Source organism: Bombus pascuorum, chromosome 15 (assembly GCF_905332965.1).
Source record: "Bombus pascuorum chromosome 15, iyBomPasc1.1, whole genome shotgun sequence".
In the NCBI taxonomy this organism is placed as follows: Eukaryota; Metazoa; Arthropoda; class Insecta; order Hymenoptera; family Apidae; genus Bombus; species Bombus pascuorum.
Genome location: NC_083502.1, coordinates 5,119,726 through 5,140,760, shown reverse-complemented (window position 1 = coordinate 5,140,760; position 21,035 = coordinate 5,119,726). Strand labels below are relative to the sequence as shown.

The 21,035-nt window shown below is 33.6% G+C and overlaps 3 protein-coding genes across 9 annotated transcripts in view; 2 read left to right on the top strand and 1 right to left on the bottom strand.

The window, feature by feature from the left end:
• Nucleotides 1–8,038, top strand: part of LOC132914500 (uncharacterized) — an 80,320-nt gene extending 72,282 nt beyond the window's left edge. For both annotated transcript variants that reach the window (XM_060973659.1, XM_060973658.1), the window contains 2 exons: nt 300–823; nt 2,877–8,038. In XM_060973659.1, coding sequence (XP_060829642.1) covers nt 300–823; nt 2,877–5,799 — 3,447 coding nt within the window. In that variant the 3' untranslated portion in view covers nt 5,800–8,038. The remainder of the gene's footprint in view (nt 1–299; nt 824–2,876) is intronic.
• Nucleotides 8,039–8,382: 344 nt separating this feature from the next.
• On the top strand, nt 8,383–17,050 carry LOC132914502 (dynamin-like 120 kDa protein, mitochondrial). Of its 6 annotated transcripts, none has more exons than XM_060973662.1 (18): nt 8,383–8,966; nt 9,272–9,515; nt 9,595–9,730; nt 9,821–9,931; nt 10,384–10,428; nt 11,247–11,333; nt 11,416–11,573; nt 11,643–11,806; nt 11,893–12,157; nt 12,236–12,427; nt 12,489–12,673; nt 12,882–13,043; nt 13,129–13,316; nt 13,395–13,609; nt 13,681–13,938; nt 14,019–14,219; nt 14,308–14,512; nt 14,715–17,050. In XM_060973662.1, the coding sequence occupies exons 1-18, from the start codon at nt 8,938–8,940 to the stop codon at nt 14,777–14,779; spliced, it is 2,910 nt and encodes a 969-aa protein (XP_060829645.1). In that variant the 5' UTR covers nt 8,383–8,937; the 3' UTR covers nt 14,780–17,050. The 6 variants fall into 6 exon arrangements, with proteins under 6 accessions (XP_060829645.1, XP_060829644.1, XP_060829648.1 ...); XM_060973661.1 differs by having other exon boundaries at nt 9,821–9,952; XM_060973665.1 differs by lacking the exon at nt 9,821–9,931.
• On the bottom strand, nt 15,437–20,543 carry LOC132914514 (transmembrane protein 184C). Its single transcript, XM_060973698.1, has 7 exons — nt 20,401–20,543; nt 19,974–20,283; nt 18,764–18,800; nt 18,398–18,675; nt 17,960–18,166; nt 17,654–17,869; nt 15,437–17,361 (listed from the first exon to the last, which is right to left on the bottom strand). Exons 2-7 carry the CDS (start codon nt 20,219–20,221, stop codon nt 17,073–17,075), a joined length of 1,275 nt encoding a protein of 424 aa, XP_060829681.1. The 5' UTR covers nt 20,222–20,283; nt 20,401–20,543; the 3' UTR covers nt 15,437–17,072.
• Between the last annotated feature and the right edge of the window lie 492 nt (nt 20,544–21,035).

Here is a 21,035-nt window from a genome sequence, read left to right as displayed (position 1 = left end):
TTTCTTCCAAAAGCTTCACTTTTGATCAGTTAAACAGTAGATTCCTCGTACTGGCCTTCTTTGTAACCATAAATAGTAGCTTTCTGATTATTCCCTGGATATTCAGATAGCCATTCTCTAGCTTTAGATATCTAATTAAGGCTAGCAAAATACTCTTAGTCTTACACCGTTTTCAAATGGTCCACTCTGCAAGCAAGCATCTAGTAGGAAGCAAAAACTATCATAGGGTAGCCAGACTCTCATACAAAGAGCATCCAGAATTCTTCCAAGTGATCATTCACCAATCTGCTCTATTGCAGCTACTGGGTGAAGAGATGTACAGCACCAGAGAAAGGGACTACCCAAAACGGGGTTGCAGAAACTTACGAAGCGAGCATTCCAGCAGATCAGCTAGCCCCGACATGTCCAGAGTTGACAATCTAGGCTACGAGGACAGTCTGGACGTTGCATTTGAGCACAACAACAAACTCAGAGACAAGATCCAGCAACGCATGAGAGAGTCTGAAAATCTGATAGCCAGCACGTTTGGTCAGAAAAACAGTAATGAGATTATACGTGGGGAACATCCTTCGAAGAACAACGAACATGACATGCTGAGGAACTCGTACTCCTCTCTGCAGGATCAGAGACATTTGTCTGGTACAAATTTGTCCAATGGAGGCTACAATGAGTCTTTGCATGTTAGAGGACTACAGGAGGAGCATGATGTAAAGATGAACCTGGATTCTTCAGAACTCAAAAGCAAAATGAATTCTTCTCTGGGTGGCTTATTGGACAAGGCGTTATCCAATTTGCTGCACAACAACGAAAAACATGATCACAAGTGAGTAATTTGTCGAGAACGTGAAAGCTGTCGATAATTCTGATTACAGTTAATTAATAAATTGTGAATATTCGTGCATTTATGAAAGATTGGTAAATGCAAAAATACACAGAATGTATATAATAACAGAATTTTGTTTATCTGAATCCAAAAGAGCATACAATAGGCATTCACTGATTTTTTCCGTTACGTGTGAGACAATTATTTTATATATCAAAATAAATGAAAAATTCTACGTTAACATTGACTGTTAATGGATACAAGTAAATAGAATATTTGTTGAGGTTTTTTAACGGTGTTCATCGGTGAATACAGTAGCAATTATTGGCCTTTTCGTGTTTCGTTTTTCGAACCCATACTCGATAGAGTTTTTACAACATATTTAAAGCAGTCTCACAATCGTTTTATAGAGAAAGGAGATTTCAGAACGATATCGAGCAGCCAGTGAATCGTTCGTTATACCTATATACATACATCGAATGAAGTGTCTATCTTTTCCAACAAAAATTGCAATTCATACAGTAGATCGAATATCAAAGCCAGTTTTTCATTTCCACACCTGTTGATTGCGCCTTTGATCGACCACGTTATAATTCCTTGTTTTTGTCCGACGAATCATCGATACATCATTGCTGCCATTGTGAAATTCCTCTGAACGTCGATGAACATTATATCGAATCCTCCTTTTGTCGTCCAACAATAGCCTCCTTGTATTTTTGCCATATATACATTCAATCTCGAAAGATTCCTTAAACGTCCATAAGACGAGTCGATTTTTCAAAGATATAAGAATTTAATTATAAACATATTATTAAACATATTTACAGATAAGAAAATTTGCAATAGGTAGCTTCCACTTGATAAGCTTTAATTCGCTAACTATGAAATTAAGAAGTTCTTAAATTCATAAATATCTAAATTTTCTAAATTTCAAATTTTAGAATTTTTTAACTTGTAAACACCTAATTCTCTAAAATTTCAAATTTAAAGAATCCTACATATCAAAAGTTCTAGTAACGCAAGCTACCAAGTTTCATCGTTATACCGTTGAAATCTTTGAAACCGTCAAGAGTCTGTAGCTAAGTGTCGAAGCAGCATCATATCTGTAAATTACAAGACACCGGTGTCTTGTTGAATGGTTCCCCATTCGTTCCTGTTAAGTATTGATCTGAGCCTGTCACTCCACCCACCAACGGCGAGGTATCTCCACATAACAACGCTGGGAATATACGTTCTGATGTTCGTTATTTGGCCAAACAACGATTCAGAGTCGATGGAAACTCCGGCTGAAAGTGCATTTCTCTTGCTAGCCTGGCTTAGCCGTTCCCTAGTTCGGAACAGGAAACGTGCAAGGATAAATATGTTCCAGGTGGCTGTAAATCTATTGCCATATAATAGTCATGTTGATATATGGCTCGATTCTTACGTGTAATAAATGAGACTGGATTTTGAGACAGGATTTATCCTATAAAAATTTTCATGTGTCAGTTTACTGGGTTTATGAACTAGTATGACACTCGGTTAAGATATTCAAATAGGAACCTTTGATAAAAATATTATATTATCAAAAGGATATTATATATATTATTATATTATCAAAAGGAAACTTAATAGAAGAATATTAATTACCGACGTTCAATCTGAACAAATATTTAGATTTGCTGTTAATTAATTTTGTCAAATTTATTTTCTAAATTTTTTTCTATAGCTGATAATTGGTAGAGAAACTAATATAGCGTATTTCGAAAAAAATAGTGAAAGAGCATGATCTGTATTTTATTGGAGAATTAATAGGGAAATATAAAGTGAAATATTTAGGAAAATAATACATATAATAAATAATAGATAGGAAAACATATTGGTAGAGTATATAGCCTTTATTACATTAGGTATCATATTTACTTACTTTTATACACTTGATTTTGCACGTGATTTCCGTACACTTTATACACTTATTACAAAACAATTTCATCCGCAATCCCTATCATTCGAATTACGTATCAGTGTAATTTCGCTTTTTCTAATCTAATATTCAAAATCATTTTGTGTACAGTGGATCCACGCCAATGAAGGTTCTAGCGGAGCTAGCGTGTGCCAGAGCCCCAACATCTACATCTGGGGACACAGCATCTCAAGAATCTATCCAATCTGCAAAAACTACTCCACTAAACAAAGATGCACCTCCGGAACCAAATCCCATAACCATGTCCAAAGATATTCAGAAGAAGTCCAGAAACCCCATCAAAGAGCTCTTTGAAAGAAAGAAAGAGATGAATGAAAGAAAACAACAAGAAAAGTCAAAAACAGAAGCAGCTCTTAGAGAACTAAATGTTCACAGACAAAGGAAGACTAAAAAGACCAAGAAGCATCAGAACTTCCCTCTGATTCGACGTAATGAGCATGGCGGCTTGGCTGAAAGGAAGAAACGCCGTGATGGCTATGAAAGAAAAGATGAGTTCGTGTCAGATAGAATTAAAGATGTGTATGAGTTCGACGAAGAGGAAAGTCAGATAGAGCCTAACTTGGGTAGCGTGATGTCTTACAGGAGTAGGCCAGGCTATGAAGTGAGCTGCTTGAAAACTAAAGAGGTGGACGTGGCTGGATTAATGTCTAAAGCCATTGGAGATACTCTAGAGAACGGAAAAACCGGCGATGCTCTAAGTACCAGACTCGAATCTATGATTGATAGGAAATTTAAGGAGTTAGAGAAGTTTGCTCCAAAGACGAAAGGCGCTCTGAAATCCTTCCAGAGTGAGGATCAACAGAGACAAGTCACTGGACCCATGGATGAGTTCGTAGAAAGGAAGCCAACGAAGGCTAAAAGGCCTATGGAGCAATCTTTGAAGCATTCCAAACTGAAAAAGAGGAACAAGAATCCTAAAAAGAAGACTAGGAATGCTTGGTACGAGAATGACAGCTCTGACGAGTATAGAACTGCTGTGAAGACTGAAGATGTTGGTGTAGGTATTTCGAAGAGTCAAAGAACGTGTTCAAAAGGGAAGCAAAATATTTTCGCAGAGTTATACACCTCCTCAGAGAGTGAGTATGAAAATGGAGACGCGGACTACGAGTCCAGAAGGCAAAGGAGAGTGAAGAAGAGCAGCAAGAAGACGACAGAATTGGAAAACATGGAACAGATTCAAAAATTGGTTAACAAATACTCGTCTGATAACGAAGATCACGTAGACGATTGGAGAAGCCAGGATTTAAAGAACGACACTCCCAAACTTGATTGTGATAATAAAAAATCTGAATCGGAGATGTCCGATCATCCTCTGATTATTGATGAGAGAAAAGATCTGGATGAACCGAGGAATAGTGACGACGAAATTGAGAATCAGTATGAGAGAAATTTTGAAATGGATGACCTATATAGAGAAGACAGTTCTATTGTTGAATCAGACGTGGAAGACTCAGCTCCCGTAGAACCACCAAAGATCGCAGAAGAGTTCAGGGTAAAGAGCCCAAGTTTGCCAGAGGAGAAGACTGATGCCAAGGCAGATTACATGCAAGAGAGTGAGCGCGAACTGATCCCATTAGAGGAAGCTTTGGACCTTCTAGATCAAGCTGACAATGAGAACTCCCTAAGTGCAAGGTACGGTGAAGCAATCAGGCCTGCTAAACCTGAGGAGCATATCAATCCAGTGATGACAACAGAACTTGAGAATGAAACATTCAATCCTATTGAAGATTCTGATCCTCTACCAGTGGCAAAGTCTCCTACTCCTATAGAAGAACAAGAGGAGGAGCCTGACAATGATCTCTTAGCCTTACCAGAAAAGTTGTCAAGTAACGAAAAACCGCAAAAGGAATCCGAGAATCTTCCACTGCATGTGTTCCTGAGCAGAAAGGTGCAGGAGTCGAAGAAAAAGAAGGAGCAACAGTTGAAGAAAATGCAGGAAGAACAAGAAAGGATACTAATGGACTTCCAGCCCACCAGGAGACAGAGAAAGTGCGCTATCGGAAAACAAGGATTATTAGCAGAGATCAGTAGCTCTGATGAAGAAATAAGTCCAAAGGATAGGAAAATGAGTGATAAGTCAGATCATGATAAGCCAAGGAAACAAAAGAGGGAGTCAAAGGAGAAGAGGAAAGAGAGGTACATAGAGAAGAAGCACGAACAAATGATAGCCAAAGAACAAAAAGCCATAGAGGAGGAGATCCTGAGAGAGGTTGGAAAGAAGAAAGAGTCCCTTACACAGAATATTACAGATGCAAAAAATACTATAGACATGAATGGTACAAAGAAAGCAGAGAACACTGAGTTAACAGAGAACAAAATGCCCCAAGAAGCAGCACAGAAAAAGAAACATCAAACTAAGGAGAAACAAAAAAGGCAGTCCAAGACAGATGAAGATATGTTTGCCAAGAATAATCACGAAGGACTCAGTGATTTAGAGAACAATTGCAACAAGACCACACTGATGGAAACCAATCATGAAATTGAAAATAATCAAGAGTCTCCTGTGAAACAAAAGAAATACTCCAAGTCTCCAACGAAGCCAAAAAAGGCCTCAAAATCAGACCAGAAGATCACAGCAGGTAGAAAGAACAAAAACTCTAACACTGATAGGAAGAATAGAGCAGATTCAAAGGGATCAAAAGATAAAGAACGTAGATCCTCTAGTGGTAAGCGAGATTCTGATGATGAGGAATTAAAGACAACCAAGTCCTGGAATAAAGTCGAAGAAGGAGTTGGAGTAGCCATTGGTCGACGAAAAAGGGCAGCTGCCAATCAACTGTACTATTGGTCCAGTTCTAGCGATGAAGAAGAGATGTTGGAAGTGGTTCCCGCAGTTGAAGAGGAAGAAGATGATCGTCAAGAGCAACATGGTTGGATTGTCGGTGACTCGCATAAGAGAATGATTACCATGCTTGCTATGGAAAAACAGTTAAAGGAGAAACGAAGGAGGAGTGAGGATGAATTTGAGCCTGGCAGGACGAAGAGTAAAAAGCACAGAAACAGCACTTCTTGATACGTGTTTCATGACTAAGTTCATAACTAGGATGAATTACAAGAGCAACAGTTTTTGACTGACTAGAAACAGGACGAGGAATACAGAGTTCCTTTTTTCAGAGTCAGCCAGCGTAGTTGGATATCTCACAAAATCTAGGCGATCAGCATGTGTTTTATAATCAAGTTCATATATACAGCTATAAGAAGCTTCTGACGAGTATGGTGACACTTGTAACATGTGAAAATGAAGAAGTACACTAAGGAGAGAGAGAAAGGCAGACGAAGAGGCAACTTTTGATACGCATTTCATCACTATTTTTCCCAAATGATTAGGAATGCTCTGAAGAGAGCACATCATTGTTTTTCTAAAGGACTTAGAAGTGGATTCAGCAGAACTGGATTTTCTTAATAACGCATTGCAGAATGACAGTCGAAATGATTAGAAGAAAGACTTTTCTAACCAGAAATAGAGTAATCGGATCTTTTGATACTAGTCTTAGGCTCACGAGTGAATGAAACAGGATAGGTTTTCATTAAGGTAGCTAAAGGAATGTTAGATAGTAATGTAAATCTGAGTCAGCGAATTTGTCTTTTGTTGAGGAAACAGCAACGAAGAGACAGTTTGTAATCGGTTTATGAAGAATGTAGAAATGTATCTTGAGCGAGAGTTTTAGAATTGAAGTAATTAGGGGAGAGACTATATCTTATAACCTAGAAGAGTCAGAACTATAATTGTTCATATTTCCTCCTTGTTCTTTTTCAAGTATACGAGATAACGCGAAGATTTAGTTTCTTTTTTTTCTTTCCTCTTTCTTTTATTTTCTTATAGTTGACGCTCTTTATAGTTTGTAGAACATAGTGCTGCAAACGTTCAATAATCGACGCTTATTTGTTCCATCGAGTACGGTGGATGTAATGTGACCTACTGCCAGAAGAAATTCCAATTTCTTTCGGTCATATATATTGTTATATAATAACGTGAATCGAAATGACGAGTGTGTGTCAAGTTTTTTGAAACAATGGGAAATAGGTCACGTGTTGTAATCAAGGTGTGTAAGAAGAAAAAAGCAAGATGGCAACCTGTACATAGCTTGGCATTAATAATAATAATAATGATAATAGTAATAATAATAATAACAACACTAATAATAATAATAGTAATAATAAAAAAGGCTAGCTCGTATTATGTTAAGAATATAATAATTCCACGCCCTTATAAATATTATAAATATAATCTAATTTAGACTGAATGTGAGTAAATAGCGAACATTAAAAGAAATTAAAAAAAATAATTAAGAGCACCTTTAGACAATACTAGGGACGTTTGTAATGTTTTAGTTAAAGTAGCGGATATTTAGGTGATGAGAAACGAATTAAAACTGAGATTAAGATTAATCAGGCGAAAAAAAAAATATTAGAAGAAAAATATGTCACACTTTGATTTAATTTACGAGAAAGGACGATGTAAACTGGGGTCCAATCGAGTAGCGTGCTTTTGCCGGCTTCTTGTGATTCGTACATATCGCGGTAGTCGAAAAAGGGAAGGTGGATAAAGAAGAAATCTGTAATGTCGGCTGTTTTTTGTCGCCCGGCATGTTTTTCCAGAATTGCCCGAATAGAAATCCATTTTCGAAGGAGCTTTAGCGCAGTTTAGTCGTTTAATATATGAAATCTTTGTTCTCTTTTCTCATTCGAAAGCGTTCGAATATTAACCCCCCCCCTCTAGATCTCATATCGCGGCATCAACGATGATCGAATGATGATCGCTACGTATTTAAGAGTAAAAGCTTATAAATGATAAAGGAACGGTAGAAAAAGAACTTTCCTTTCATACGCCTAGTTGATGCACATAATTCTAAGTACGTAGAATTTCATATGAATATATATATACATATATATATATATATTCGGGACAAAAGATTATATATATATAAATATGAACATATAAAAATATGAGAAGATAATTGAATGTATAACAGAAACGATTAAAACAAAAAGCAGAAAAAAATAATGACATAGACTTTATGTAAATGTACTGCCATAATCATATTATTATACGAGAGCCTATGCGAATAGATATATTATTATTATTCCTATAAAGACGAACAACCGGAGAAACAACAGCGACATGATGGCTAGCACAAAACAAAACTAGACAAACAATCCGACTGTAAATAGAGCATATTTTCAATGTGTCTGGAAAAGTATGTTTTGTAATATAAGGATTGCAAAGGAAAAATAAAATTATTAAAGAATCATTTCTGCGTTACTACATATTGTGTAAAAGCGAAGAACCTCTGTTATTATATAAAAGTAACGCTTCCTTTATGGGAGCAGGAAGTATAATGTGTCTATTGTACCTTGCATGTACAGAATACCTAAAAATTTACGAGAAATCGAAAAAGGTGATAAATGAAAAATTAGTAGAATTTTTTTATCAATATATCTTCAATGCTAACAGAGTACTCAGTGTGTAAATTAATTACTCCTTTAAGAAATGTATAGCAAAAAATTTCAATTTAAACTTGTTTTTCGTAAAATAACGAAAAACTCAAAGCATAAAAATTAAAAAATTTTTAATTTTATAACATTCATAAAGAGCTCTGGTAGTTTTATCCGATTGGTCGATTTTGAATTCTAAACTTATATCTGTGAAAAACGCGGGCTGAAGTCAAATATATTCACGTCTGTGCATATAGATAACAAATCGTCATCCTAACTAAATGAGGCTTTTTATTTAATAAATAATTACAAAATTGATTTCTGATAATGTTTATCATAAACTTAATTTGAGATTGTTACGATTGTAATACTAACCTAATATAAACCTAGTCTTAGTCCTTTGTGACTTTTTGTCGCTCCGATTATTTGATTGGTAGAATTTTAGAACTGAATCCACGCTATTTGTAAAGATAAAAGGATCCACATATTTCTACGCATGTGCTTTGCCAAAACAGTGTCTCCTTTTTGCAATGTCTGCATACGTTAGAATAGGTTGAAGTATTAAAGCATGAATTATTAACAGAACCGTTTTGTTTCACTGAATTTTAGAAGAATTTTTACACCATTAATTTGATATATGACGTATATATATCCCTAAAAAGTATATTTTAGTAATTGTTTTTCCTAGCTCACTGTTCAAAGGATATCTTGCAAAATGAAACAAATTCTTTGTGGTAAAATAGGGTAAGAACATTAAACACAAAAAAGACTTCATTTCATAAAAATTATACAATATACGTCAATTTTTATATCGTACTTTCGTTACTTAAGCTCCAAGTATTATAACTTTTAGGTTATAGTTCAAGAACTAGTCAATTTTATAAATCTGTCAGAATTTCTTTTCATTTCTTAATCTTATTGTTTAATTAGGCGTTTTCTCCTAATTCTTGGCTTAATATTTCTTTATGCCTGTATTGTTTGAGGTAGAGATAATGAAAATGTACTAGTTGCATGTTCTTAACTGAAACATTAAATGTTTCTTCTTACAGAGATAGGATTGTGCTAATTTCAAAGACATCACGATATCCTTTACCTCTATTTAGTGCAAGACATTTAATATCAGGCAAGATGAACAAGGTTTATCAGCCATTGCTAGCATCACCACATATACGCTACTTTGGAAACCCTAATCGAGCATATGCAATTTTTATTGGAAGAGTATTAAGAGGAGCATTAAAAGTTCGGTATCTTTTATTGGGTGGTGCAGTTGGTAGTGGAGTAACTTTACAAAAGGTACTTAACAACATTAACATAAAAATACTTCAATAATTTCATGCATAATCTATATCCATAAAAATATTTTTTGTTAAAGAAATACGAACAATGGAAAGAAATTGTACCAGATATGAGCTGGTTGAATGATGTATTTCCTAATGAAGAAAAGTGGAAAGATTTACGTGAATCGGTTATGACGGTTAAAAATATTTTCACAGATAAGATTGAAATTGGTAAGTATCAAATTGTAGAAAAATATTTAAATATATGAAAACGTGAGGCAAAAGAAATTAGAGGCATAAAAAATGGACAAACATAAACAGATCCACGTATAAAGCAGCTTGGCGAAGCTAAATATAAAGAATACAAAGAATGGTTCAATCAGAGACTGGATGATGCTATCAAGGCAGCTGAAGTTGACCAAATCCAACCAGGTGTGAATATTTCCTCTAATCGTGAGTTAAGTGCAGGTCCTTGTTCGTCCTTGCAAAATGCCTAAATGTTTGAAGCCAGAAGCTTTTTCCCATCACTCATTAATTTTTTAATTTGCCTGACGTTTTCTTATTCTACTAATTTTCGGGGATAATTATCTATTTTAATATAATAGCTAATATTTGTTTTTCAACTGCTACTTTTCCCATTAATTTAAATGAAATTGCTGAAGTATCCCAGAAATATGAATAACAATTAAAAATACTCCAACCCATTATTCAAAAGCATGCAAACAATATATAAAATCATATTTCATTTATGACTTTGTAAATGAATTAAATTTAATACAATTTATTTCCTCATATCTTCATTTTCCATCATTGCTTGCCAAAATCATTTCTATTATGTATATGTATCCAGTTAGAAATGTATTATTATGGTCTGTTCTGTTCAGGTATATTTGACGCAATCTCAACAATAGTATCCCAACTTTATTCAGGTGTGTAAAATGTTCAGGATTTTCGATATCTTATTGTCTGTCCATTCAGCATTTTTTTTTCCTTTTTTTTATCAGTTATCTTCAGGCAATTCTAACATACAGTAGAACTTCATTCATTAAAAGATATAGGCAAATAACAATTTAGTGTCTTTTACATACTTAATTAACATTTGTTAAACTTTGAAACATACACAGAAGCAATATAATACTTATATAAATAACATAACATTTAATACAATATTAATACGAGTAATATAGTACTACAATATTGTATATTAGAATATGACTTTACAAACTTTTTTCTGTATACATCTCATTTCATACATTTTATACATTTATTATATATCATACATTTATTCACTCCTTTGCTTAAACACTAATATCTTAAGATTTCTTTATTTTTATTTAAACCCTCGCAAATTTTAATATTATATTATAAAATTTCCTTTAAACAAATGAAGCTCTATTGTAACAATCCTGATGCATTAAGCTAAAACGTAGATCTTTCCAGAAATTAATAAAAATATAGTGGTAAATACTGAATGGGACAGACCTTTTTTTTTGTTTTCAATTTCTGTTTTTTGCCATGTTGAATTAGAATTAGATTTATTTTTCCATTAATAATTCATACATTAATCAGAAAATACTATTAATCAATGATTTATTGGTTTTATTTAATACATATTTCATATTTCATTTGGAATCACTTTGTTATAATTCTTAATTTTTAATAACTAATTTTTATACGAGTAAAGTGCTACTGTTGCTTTATCATAAACAGACTTGATACATCAATACTTAAACATTTTTTTATACAGAAGCGAAGCAGCAGGTGGTGAACAATACTATCGCGTTTGCTCGACCATTAGCTAATGACAATATCGAAGAGGAACGTAAGAAAGCTCGTATGTACATGTTAGTGTATTAAAATTCATTTCTCCATTATTCTCGAAGCGTATAATTACATATTCACCATTTCGTCCACAGAAAAGTCGCAAGAGCGATTGAACGCTATGCAAGAAGAAGTAATGCAAATACAATTGAGGTATCAACGTGAACTTGAACGATTAGAGAGAGAGAATAAGGAGCTTCGAAAGCAGATGCTACTACGTGGAAATCAAAAAATGAGTAACAAAAAAATAAAAGTAATTACATCGCGGCTATAGAATTTTGGTGTCTAAAATTGTATGTCAATATTAAATAATTTCTTCCAGAAATCTCTGATCGACATGTACAGCGACGTTTTAGATGAACTTAATGATTATGATAGCACTTATTCTACTGCTGATCATTTACCAAGAGTGGTAGTAGTTGGTGATCAAAGTTCTGGCAAAACATCTGTATTAGAAATGATCGCTCAAGCAAGAATATTTCCTAGGTAATAAAAGTTATATAAAAAAATTTTAATTGTTCACTAAAACTTATTCCTTTTCTTAACTCTGCAATTTTTATTTTTTGATTCAGAGGTGGTGGTGAAATGATGACAAGAGCTCCAGTGAAAGTCACTTTAAGTGAAGGTCCTTATCATATAGCTCAATTCAAAGATAGTTCAAGAGAATTTGATTTAACGAAAGAGTCAGAATTAGCTGAGCTAAGGCGCGAAGTAGAATTACGTATGAAAAACAGTGTTAAAAATGGCAAGACAGTTAGTCCAGATGTGATTTCAATGACTGTTAAAGGTCCAGGCCTTCAGCGTATGGTTCTCGTCGATTTGCCTGGTATAATCAGCGTAAGTGATAATTTGTATCAAAAATAATTGCTACACTATTTTCTAAGAAGCGTAAAATTTGTGAAATTGTTGCAACAGACAGTTACAGTTGACATGGCGGAAGACACGCGAGATGCTATTCGACAAATGACTCAACAATATATGAGTAACCCTAATGCAATCATTTTATGTATCCAAGATGGTTCTGTGGATGCAGAAAGGAGCAATGTGACGGATCTCGTTTCTCAAATGGACCCTTCCGGCAAACGAACCATTTTTGTTTTAACTAAGGTATAATATTGCTTACGAGACTTATAAGTTAGTATAATTATTAATACTTTGGCATCGGTAGGTAGATTTAGCAGAAGAGAACTTGGCCAATCCAGAACGTGTTCGTAAGATATTGTCTGGCAAACTGTTCCCCATGAAGGCATTGGGCTACTTTGCTGTTGTTACTGGTAGAGGTCGACAGGATGATAGCATACAAACGATTAAAGATTATGAAGAAAAATTCTTTAGAAATTCAAAGCTCTTTAAGTACGTATTGTATTGGATTCATTGACGAATAATTATGATAATATTACTACACTAGGCAATAATTATTTCTGTGGTCTACTGTATCAAATGCTGTATTATTGTATTATATTGCAACAACATAAATTGATTAGTTATGCATGAAGTTGAAGTTACTTCTTGAGTAACTTTCAAGGCTATATATATTTTTTTTTTTTATGGTTTTTACTAGGGATGGCTTAGTAATGTCAGGTCAAGTTACAACAAGAAATTTGAGTCTCGCGGTTGCGGAATGTTTTTGGAAGATGGTTCGTGAGACTGTAGAACAACAAGCAGATGCATTCAAGGCCACTAGATTCAATCTTGAAACAGAATGGAAAAATAATTTCCCAAGGTATACACTTTTATATTTCATCGAGTTTACCATTTGTATTAAAATTAAATTACTTGATATTGAAAGAAATGATATATTTTTATAGATTAAGGGAATTAGATAGAGATGAACTTTTCGAGAGAGCAAGAGGGGAGATTCTGGACGAAATTATAAATCTGTCTCAAGTTTCACCTAGACACTGGGAAGAGGTGTTGATGGTTAGGATCTGGGACAAAGTTAGCATGCACGTGTTCGAGAACATTTATTTACCCGCGGCTCAAAGCGGAAGTCCAAGTATATTTCACAACACCATTATGGAATTCTCTTTTATGAGCAATTAATCTAATCTTTTTTCTTTGTTTCTGAATACAGGCACATTTAATACCACTGTCGACATAAAACTTCGTCAATGGGCTGAACAGCAATTACCATCTCGAAGCGTCGAAAGCGGTTGGGAATGCTTGCAACAGGAATTTCAGCATTTCATGAATCAGGCAAAACTTAGTCCGGATCACGATGATATATTTGACAATCTAAAAAATGCAGTAGTTAACGAAGCTATGAGGCGACATTACTGGGAAGAAAAAGTAAATTTAAAAAATTTTTATTTTTTAATCCTTTTTATTTGAATTAACACGTAATGAAAAATTTTCTTTAGGCATCTGAAATGCTGCGAGTTATTCAACTGAATACTTTAGAGGACAGAAGTGTGAATGATAAACGTGATTGGGATCAAGCAGTTCGTTTTCTAGAAACCTCAGTTAAAGAGAAATTGCAAGCTACGGAACAAATTTTAAGAGACATGCTGGGTCCAGGTCGCAAGGAACGATGGCTGTATTGGCAAAATCAAAGTGATGACCAACAGAAACGTTCAGCAGTGAAAAACGAATTAGATAAAATTCTTTATGCGGACAAAGTAAGAAGATATAATCACTTTATAATCTAAATAATAATGATCTAAAAGAATTATTATCTTTATCTCCTTTTTGTTTACAGAAACATACTCCTACACTTACTCAGGATGAACTTACGACAATTAGAAAGAACGTGCAGCGAAATGGTTTGGAAATCGACAATGAATTCATTCGAGAAACGTGGCATCCAGTATATAGGAGATTCTTCTTGCAACAGAGCTTGGCTAGGGCGTACGATTGCAAAAAAGGATATTATCTCTATCACACTGGACATGAAAATGAAGTAAGTGTATATAGTAATAAAAAATTTGCTTAGTATTTTTGATATTTTATCTTTCATTGGAAATTTCAATCTTTAATATTTCTCATAGATGGAGTGCAATGATGTTGTTTTGTTTTGGAGGATTCAGCAAATGCTGAAGGTTACTGCCAATGCGCTTCGTCAACAAATTATGAATCGAGAAGCTCGTAGGTTAGATAAAGAAATAAAGGAAGTACTAGAAGATTACAGTCAAGATAATGAAATGAAACAGAAACTGCTGACTGGCAGACGGGTCACTTTAGCCGAAGAATTAAGTATGTTCTTTTATTGTCATGCATTTTAAGCAAACTTAAGTAAATTTCTTTGATTAAATTCAAAATTTATTCATTATGTTTCCATTAAAAAAATATGTCGTGATATACATTTCAATAGATGATTTCAGAAAATATTCTATCTTAAACATATACATTAATTTGACTATGATTTATATGTTTTTGTACTTTTATCTCGTTTCAGAACGTGTTAGGCAAATTCAAGAGAAACTCGAGGAATTTATTCAAGCATTAAACAAAGAGAAATGAAGAACATGGACTGAGAGTCTAGAAGTCTGAAACCTATGGTATGTGATAAGTGATTCTAAGCCCTGGTGGCTTGTTAGGTACATACTAATTTATTTTCTTCGCTAATCGAACGATAATGCAGATATATTACTAATCAAGTCTTATGATGAGTGGAAACTATTCATTTAACTAGTAAGATTTGATATGTAAAATTACTCTCTCGACTGTTAGCATTAAAATTATGGCCGATTATACGCGACTATAATATTTTTACAACATTTTTATTTTACATTTAACAAATTTTGTTAACAGAAAATATTGTTCAGACACAAATGCGAAATATTGTCAATAGTTAGTAATGATTAATACCAAAGCGAGTAGCTCGAGAAAAATTTCAGAAATAATGCTTCAGAATAATTGAACACGTGGATTGTAGATATTCTTAATGTAACTAGAAAAAATAATTCTCATAACATTTTGTATATACGTCTCATCTGTGCATACAGAACGAATAGAAACGAATATACATTTTGTATGGGTAGGAAAAGCGGAATAAAGAAATAGAAACTGAATTCTTCGTGTCTATAAACATTTCTTTTCAATCATAGAAGTGCATGTATAGTGACAATATATTATAATTTTTTATATTTCGCTTAAACTAAAATAAGAAATAAACACTAAAAGTTAAGAAAATTTAATAATAAAAAACATAAAAGACATTTTGTATCATACTTGTCGAATTTTTTTACGATAGTAACCATTTTCAGTACGTTTTTTTTGTTCCATAAGATATACCATTGAACACTCAATAGGATTGTTAAGTACTTGTGGAATTGAAATGTGCCTTCATACAAAGTACAAAGTAGCTTGAAGAATTATTAAAATACACGTTTTATGCCTAGTTTCTTCTCGTGGTAAAAGAGTACAACGTATCTCGTTGAAATTTATTTCTATTCTTCGTTAATTGATAATAATAGAGATTAATGGTGGTTCCAGATATATCACAAAGTTACAAGTAACATGGTAGAAACATATTAAAAATATTATTTTCTTTCAAGATCTTTAATTGACGATGTAAATTGCTAGGTCAACCGGAAAACTACTTTGCTTCTAAATTCTCTTTTTTTTTTTTTTAATTCTGAACAATATTAACTTCGAGATAAAATATACCCTATTCTTTGGTCCGAACGTCTGATAAAGTATTCAAGTTCGTACGTTTTTTACGCAAATATTCTCACGAGAATCCATAGTACGTCTTATGAGCATTTATAAAACTCTTTTAAGGCTAGGAAAATTGTTTGCTTGTTCGAAATTAAAATATTCATCAACCGTCTCTTCTATGATAATTAACACCACTTACACAAGAGAAATATATTGATATGACTATGCAAACGCATTAACGGCACGGTTTTAGTGAATATCGCCATTATAATATTTATCTCTTTTTCTCTGGCGACCATCGATGCATTAATATATCATATGTATTTGAGTATTTTGCTTTATCATCATGTAAATCATGTGAGCTTCTATTTTGTATCTTCTAACCGACGTAGTTAATACAAAATTAAACAATCATGTACATTTGGCAGGAATGTTTCTCTCCTCGTTATTTACGGTACACTCGGCATTCAGAGTTGGGCAGAATTCTATATACTCAATAAGCAGACGAGCAATTGTTTAATAAATACAAGACGAACAACATGGAAATTTAGACTTTTCGCGATGATAAAAGTCTTCTCCGAATAATGCCTAACTCCGTGGTACACTTATTGGGGTCGATAAACCAGCAATAAATAGTGTGACACGTTTATAAATAAGACTGTACCGATATATTGTTCTAAGTATAAACATTATTGTATGTATATATATATATGTATATATATATGTATATATATATGTACAATTATTTGGTAATACATCATTGGTAACACGAGGCGTCGCGTAATTGGCCGCAAATCAAGGAGGAAAAAAGCGTTTTCTTAAAATGGACGAGGTAAAACGACACTTCTGTCTCGTGTTGCAAACATGGCCACGTGTATCAAATCCCTTATTGTAATATGGTATTCTCATGTCGTGTCGTCTCTCCCGGGAATAATGAGTGTGTCGTTCAACGATTCAGGATGAGCAATTTGTACAGTACACGGGGGAGAACGCACGTTTTGTAAAACTAGATATTTTTTTCAAACTTTTCTCGCTCTGCTTAAAGGTTATACTAGCGATATGGAGCAATCTTAATTAAAGTGTGCTATATTCCAGACGAAGTGTACCCCTTGATTAAACGTTCCTCTCTCTGTGATAAGAGAACATTACATGATTACGTCTTCACCGCGTTACTAGTATCCTGCACGTCCGGAATTAGCTCAACGGGACCATCCGCACCGTTCTGTTCCATCTCCGCTGTATTGTAACTAGAAAAGGAACATGCTGGCGCACTTCTGGCTGTGGTTACTGAAGCTTCTGGAAGAAGGGACGTGCGTTCTGTCGCGCTCCCCCAGGCCTGTTGATAAGCGCTTCGACCACGTATCCTACGGCTTAATGAAGATCCTACTACCCCAAGGTGTTCTTTGATGTCGTTGTGGACATCTGAGACGTCCCACATTGCTCTGAAAACATCAAGTATATTTTTAATCCTGTACAATGACTATTTGAAAACTACATATGACACTACAACTTTTATAGGCTATTTTATAGGCTCTAGGACTCTTTCTTGCGTATGAGGTATTAAGGAACTGGGTTAATCCAAGCACTCTACAATATCTACTGCTATGTACTATAAATGAATGCTTAGTGCTATGAGAGTCATCTATAATGTATTGCATAAATGTTCAATGACTATGACGATGACTATGGACATCCATAATAATCTAAGATATTTTTCAACCAAAATTTAATTACCTGAATGCATCCCACCATGCTTGACCCTGTGCTAGATTTACAAAAGGTTTGTATGTAAAACTGTAGTGGTGAGCCACTGCAGCCATAAACATTTCAATACAGATTAAGAAGTCCTGCAGCTTAGATGATATATTTCTGATATCTTCCATGTTATTCGTTTTAAAAATACTCGATATCACATCAAAATACACTAACAATGCAACTAGCACGCCTTGACTGCAAAATAAAGAAAAAAGTGAGATTTCGTGATACGAAATTTAAATATATTCAAATGAAAAAACGATTTTACAATGTGTGCAAACTTACAAGAAGGAGAAGAATACAACCGCTTTGATACACAAAAATTTCCCGATTGGTTTCATTGGTTTCAAAGCCTCCGCATTGGCGCGATAAAAAAGCACCAAACAATACATAGCAACAAATTGTGATAAATTATTTAAAGCAATCATATATGGAAAAGCTACGTCTGTTCTGAATTCACCTTCTCCATACACTCCATTTAGTTCACAGATACTAAACAAATAAATATAAATAAATAATTGATTATGAACAATCATGTGACAGAATAATATGTATATAATTCAACATGTAATCTACATATATTTGAAATTCATGCTATCAATAGTGCTTGATATTTTAAGTTGAATATGACAAATTACCAGAGCTTATCAGTGAACTCTTTTTATAGAAATACTTCTTTTTTACTTTTTATGATGTAAATACGAATATTCATTGTATACGTACAAAGATATCAAAGTTGTTATAGGCCTAACTGCAGTATATTGTAATATTCCATGTTTGCACATATGTACAAATTCTCTGCCCATTTCCCAATCAGGTAAACAACACAGGGGGAACATGTGATGTACTTGAGGAGAAATTTCAAGTCTGTGTTCCAGTTGGCGATCAGCATCCAAGTAGGCCAATAAATACATCATAAAATTGTATATTACATATGCCTCATAACACTCCCTCAAACTGTCAACGTATATGCTGCCTTCTGGATAAACCAGACCAAGCCACTACAGGAATTTAAAAAGAATTTGTACTTAAAATAGAGAAGTATGTTGATATATATATTTTATGTAAAAGATAGAAATTTATACCTACAGCATTCACTGCATAAATTGGTACCATCCATAATATCCTGAAACAGGATATAAAATTTCATATCATTTTGTAATAATATACAAATATATAAACAAAAGCATACAAAATTTTTTAATTTCCAAAAAACTAGCTCTAATTAAGTCATACAAAATTTCAATTGTTAATACTGTATTAAATGTTTAACATTAGTAGATCTCTATTGCAAAGGTTTTTGACCAAGAGAATATTATGATGGAAGTATCTTCCTGTGATTAAACTAAACTTCTCAAGCTTGACAAGAAAGTGAACTTTGATTTCCTACAATCATATCATTTTCTTCCAAATGGGTTCAACTGTTTCTGTATCATAACAGTGTATATATAGCCATAATCTTTCTTGTGACAGGAATTTTATTTACACATCAAACAAAATTAAATGAAATTTGATATTTGCAATATTTTTGAATATTCATATTATTTTAATAGTATGAACATGATAATATCCAGTAGCCATTTTAATAATATTTTTAAAATTAAAATTTGCAGGTTTTATAAAAAGTAGGTTTATTTATTCAAAGCCTCTACCTATATCAATGACTCTCAACATTTAATATAATAAATGTCAATCAATACGAGTTCTTTGACTTGAAAGATAGAAAAAAGACATTTTCTTTAAATAAATTATTACCATTAATAATTGTTGTCAATTATGATATTCATGTAATGAATATGAAAAATTTAATAAAATATATAAATATAATATTAAAAAAAAAATTTGTCCTTTTTCTAATCCTGAATGTTAACTTTTTATTTGATATTTAGGAAATAGGAAAAGTACCATATATATACATACAATTATTTATTATATAATCCAGCAATGATATATTTTCTGATTGGAAGCAGACTAATTAATTGTCATTCAATACATCCCTATACAATGAGAAAGTGTATTGTTAAAGAAGCTACTTATATTTCCCACAATTTAACAATTAATCTCAAATATATAGTGCATAATAATTATCTACACTGATATCTAACTAATGGAAAGTTATGATGTAACAAAATTTCATAAGAAGCTATAAATTCCTAACTAATTTTACAAGCAATAAATTATCAACTTAGAAGTCCAATCACATTGAAAGGAAGACATTTAAACAACAAATCAATATACAATTTCCAAATATCAACAAACAACCTCAAAACAACATCAATCGTAAAATTCATCGACATACCTTATAATGTATTTCTGCAGTCTAGGTTGTGTATAATATATCATGTGTTGGACAATTTCATAGAAAGCAATAGGCAAGGCAAGTAGCACAAAGGCACCACCCACCAGTGCTCCTTGATCCTGATTTTCGAAGCCATTCTTAATTGAATTGGCCAAGAGAATTGGAACCAAAATAATGATCAGAAGAGCATAGAGACAAGTTAAAACTGGTAAAATCCATAGTCTCCAGCGACGACAAATAGAAGCCATCACTTTTCAGAAATTTCACGGGTATATCACATATTTTTTCCAGTCAGTTTACTTGGCAACCTCTGCAAAAACCACAAACAACAATCATTACAATTTCACTATTCTATTATCAGTTCGTATCACGTGGATCAGGTTATGACAAACTAATGATCTTCGACACGGCGGACAAATTAACGTACTTAAGCTCCCCGATATCCGACGTTTCCATCGAAAATACAGAGGAAATCGAAGATTTTCGCAGCGTACACGATTATTATCTTGACCTATAATTGTGTAAACATGGTAAATAGCGTAGTTGTTAATAAAGTCATAACAACCCTGTCAGACACAATGAGTCAACGATGAACCGACGAGTCAGCTGATGGTAATAGTGCGAGAGAGGGAAACCGCCTCCGAGCTCCCTCGCTGTGTTACGCGATGTAGAAACCGTGTGAAAATAAATTTCAGTTCGTTTACATCGATTTGAGCCTGTCAGGTGCACTAATTCTCGATCGACGAAATTGTTAAAAGATTTGTGCCTCGTAAATTTGGCCTGGATGGCCGCCATGAGAATGAAAGTTCCTCCAAGGGACCCACGAGATCTTCACCATTTCAACAATTTGAGCAATCGTAGTTCAATTAAGAATGTCCTTAAACGAGGTTACATTTATAGCGACACACTTTTACTTTCGACTGTGATGGAAAAGTTGTAAACGTTATTTCGGCATTTTTTTGTTTTGCTTACTTAAGCATTGAACCAGGTTGAACCAGGTTGAATCCTGTCCCCGGAAGTAGAGGATTTGTAACCCGGCAGGTGAAATTTAGGTTTTGGAGT

Bases quoted from the DNA above. Each gene is read 5' to 3' on its own strand.
- LOC132914514 (XM_060973698.1), bottom strand. From the start codon at position 20,221: ATGGCTTCTATTTGTCGTCGCTGGAGACTATGGATTTTACCAGTTTTA. The intron at 18,801-19,973 runs GTATGTCGATGA...ATCCTGTTTCAG, and splicing joins CTGCAGAAATACATTATAAG to GATATTATGGATGGTACCAA. The intron at 18,676-18,763 runs GTAGGTATAAAT...AAATTCCTGTAG, and splicing joins CAATTTATGCAGTGAATGCT to TGGCTTGGTCTGGTTTATCC.
- LOC132914502 (XM_060973661.1), top strand. From the start codon at position 8,938: ATGAAACAAATTCTTTGTGGTAAAATAGG. The intron at 9,731-9,820 runs GTAAGTATCAAA...AAACATAAACAG, and splicing joins CACAGATAAGATTGAAATTG to ATCCACGTATAAAGCAGCTT. The intron at 13,939-14,018 runs GTAAGAAGATAT...TTTTGTTTACAG, and splicing joins AAATTCTTTATGCGGACAAA to AAACATACTCCTACACTTAC.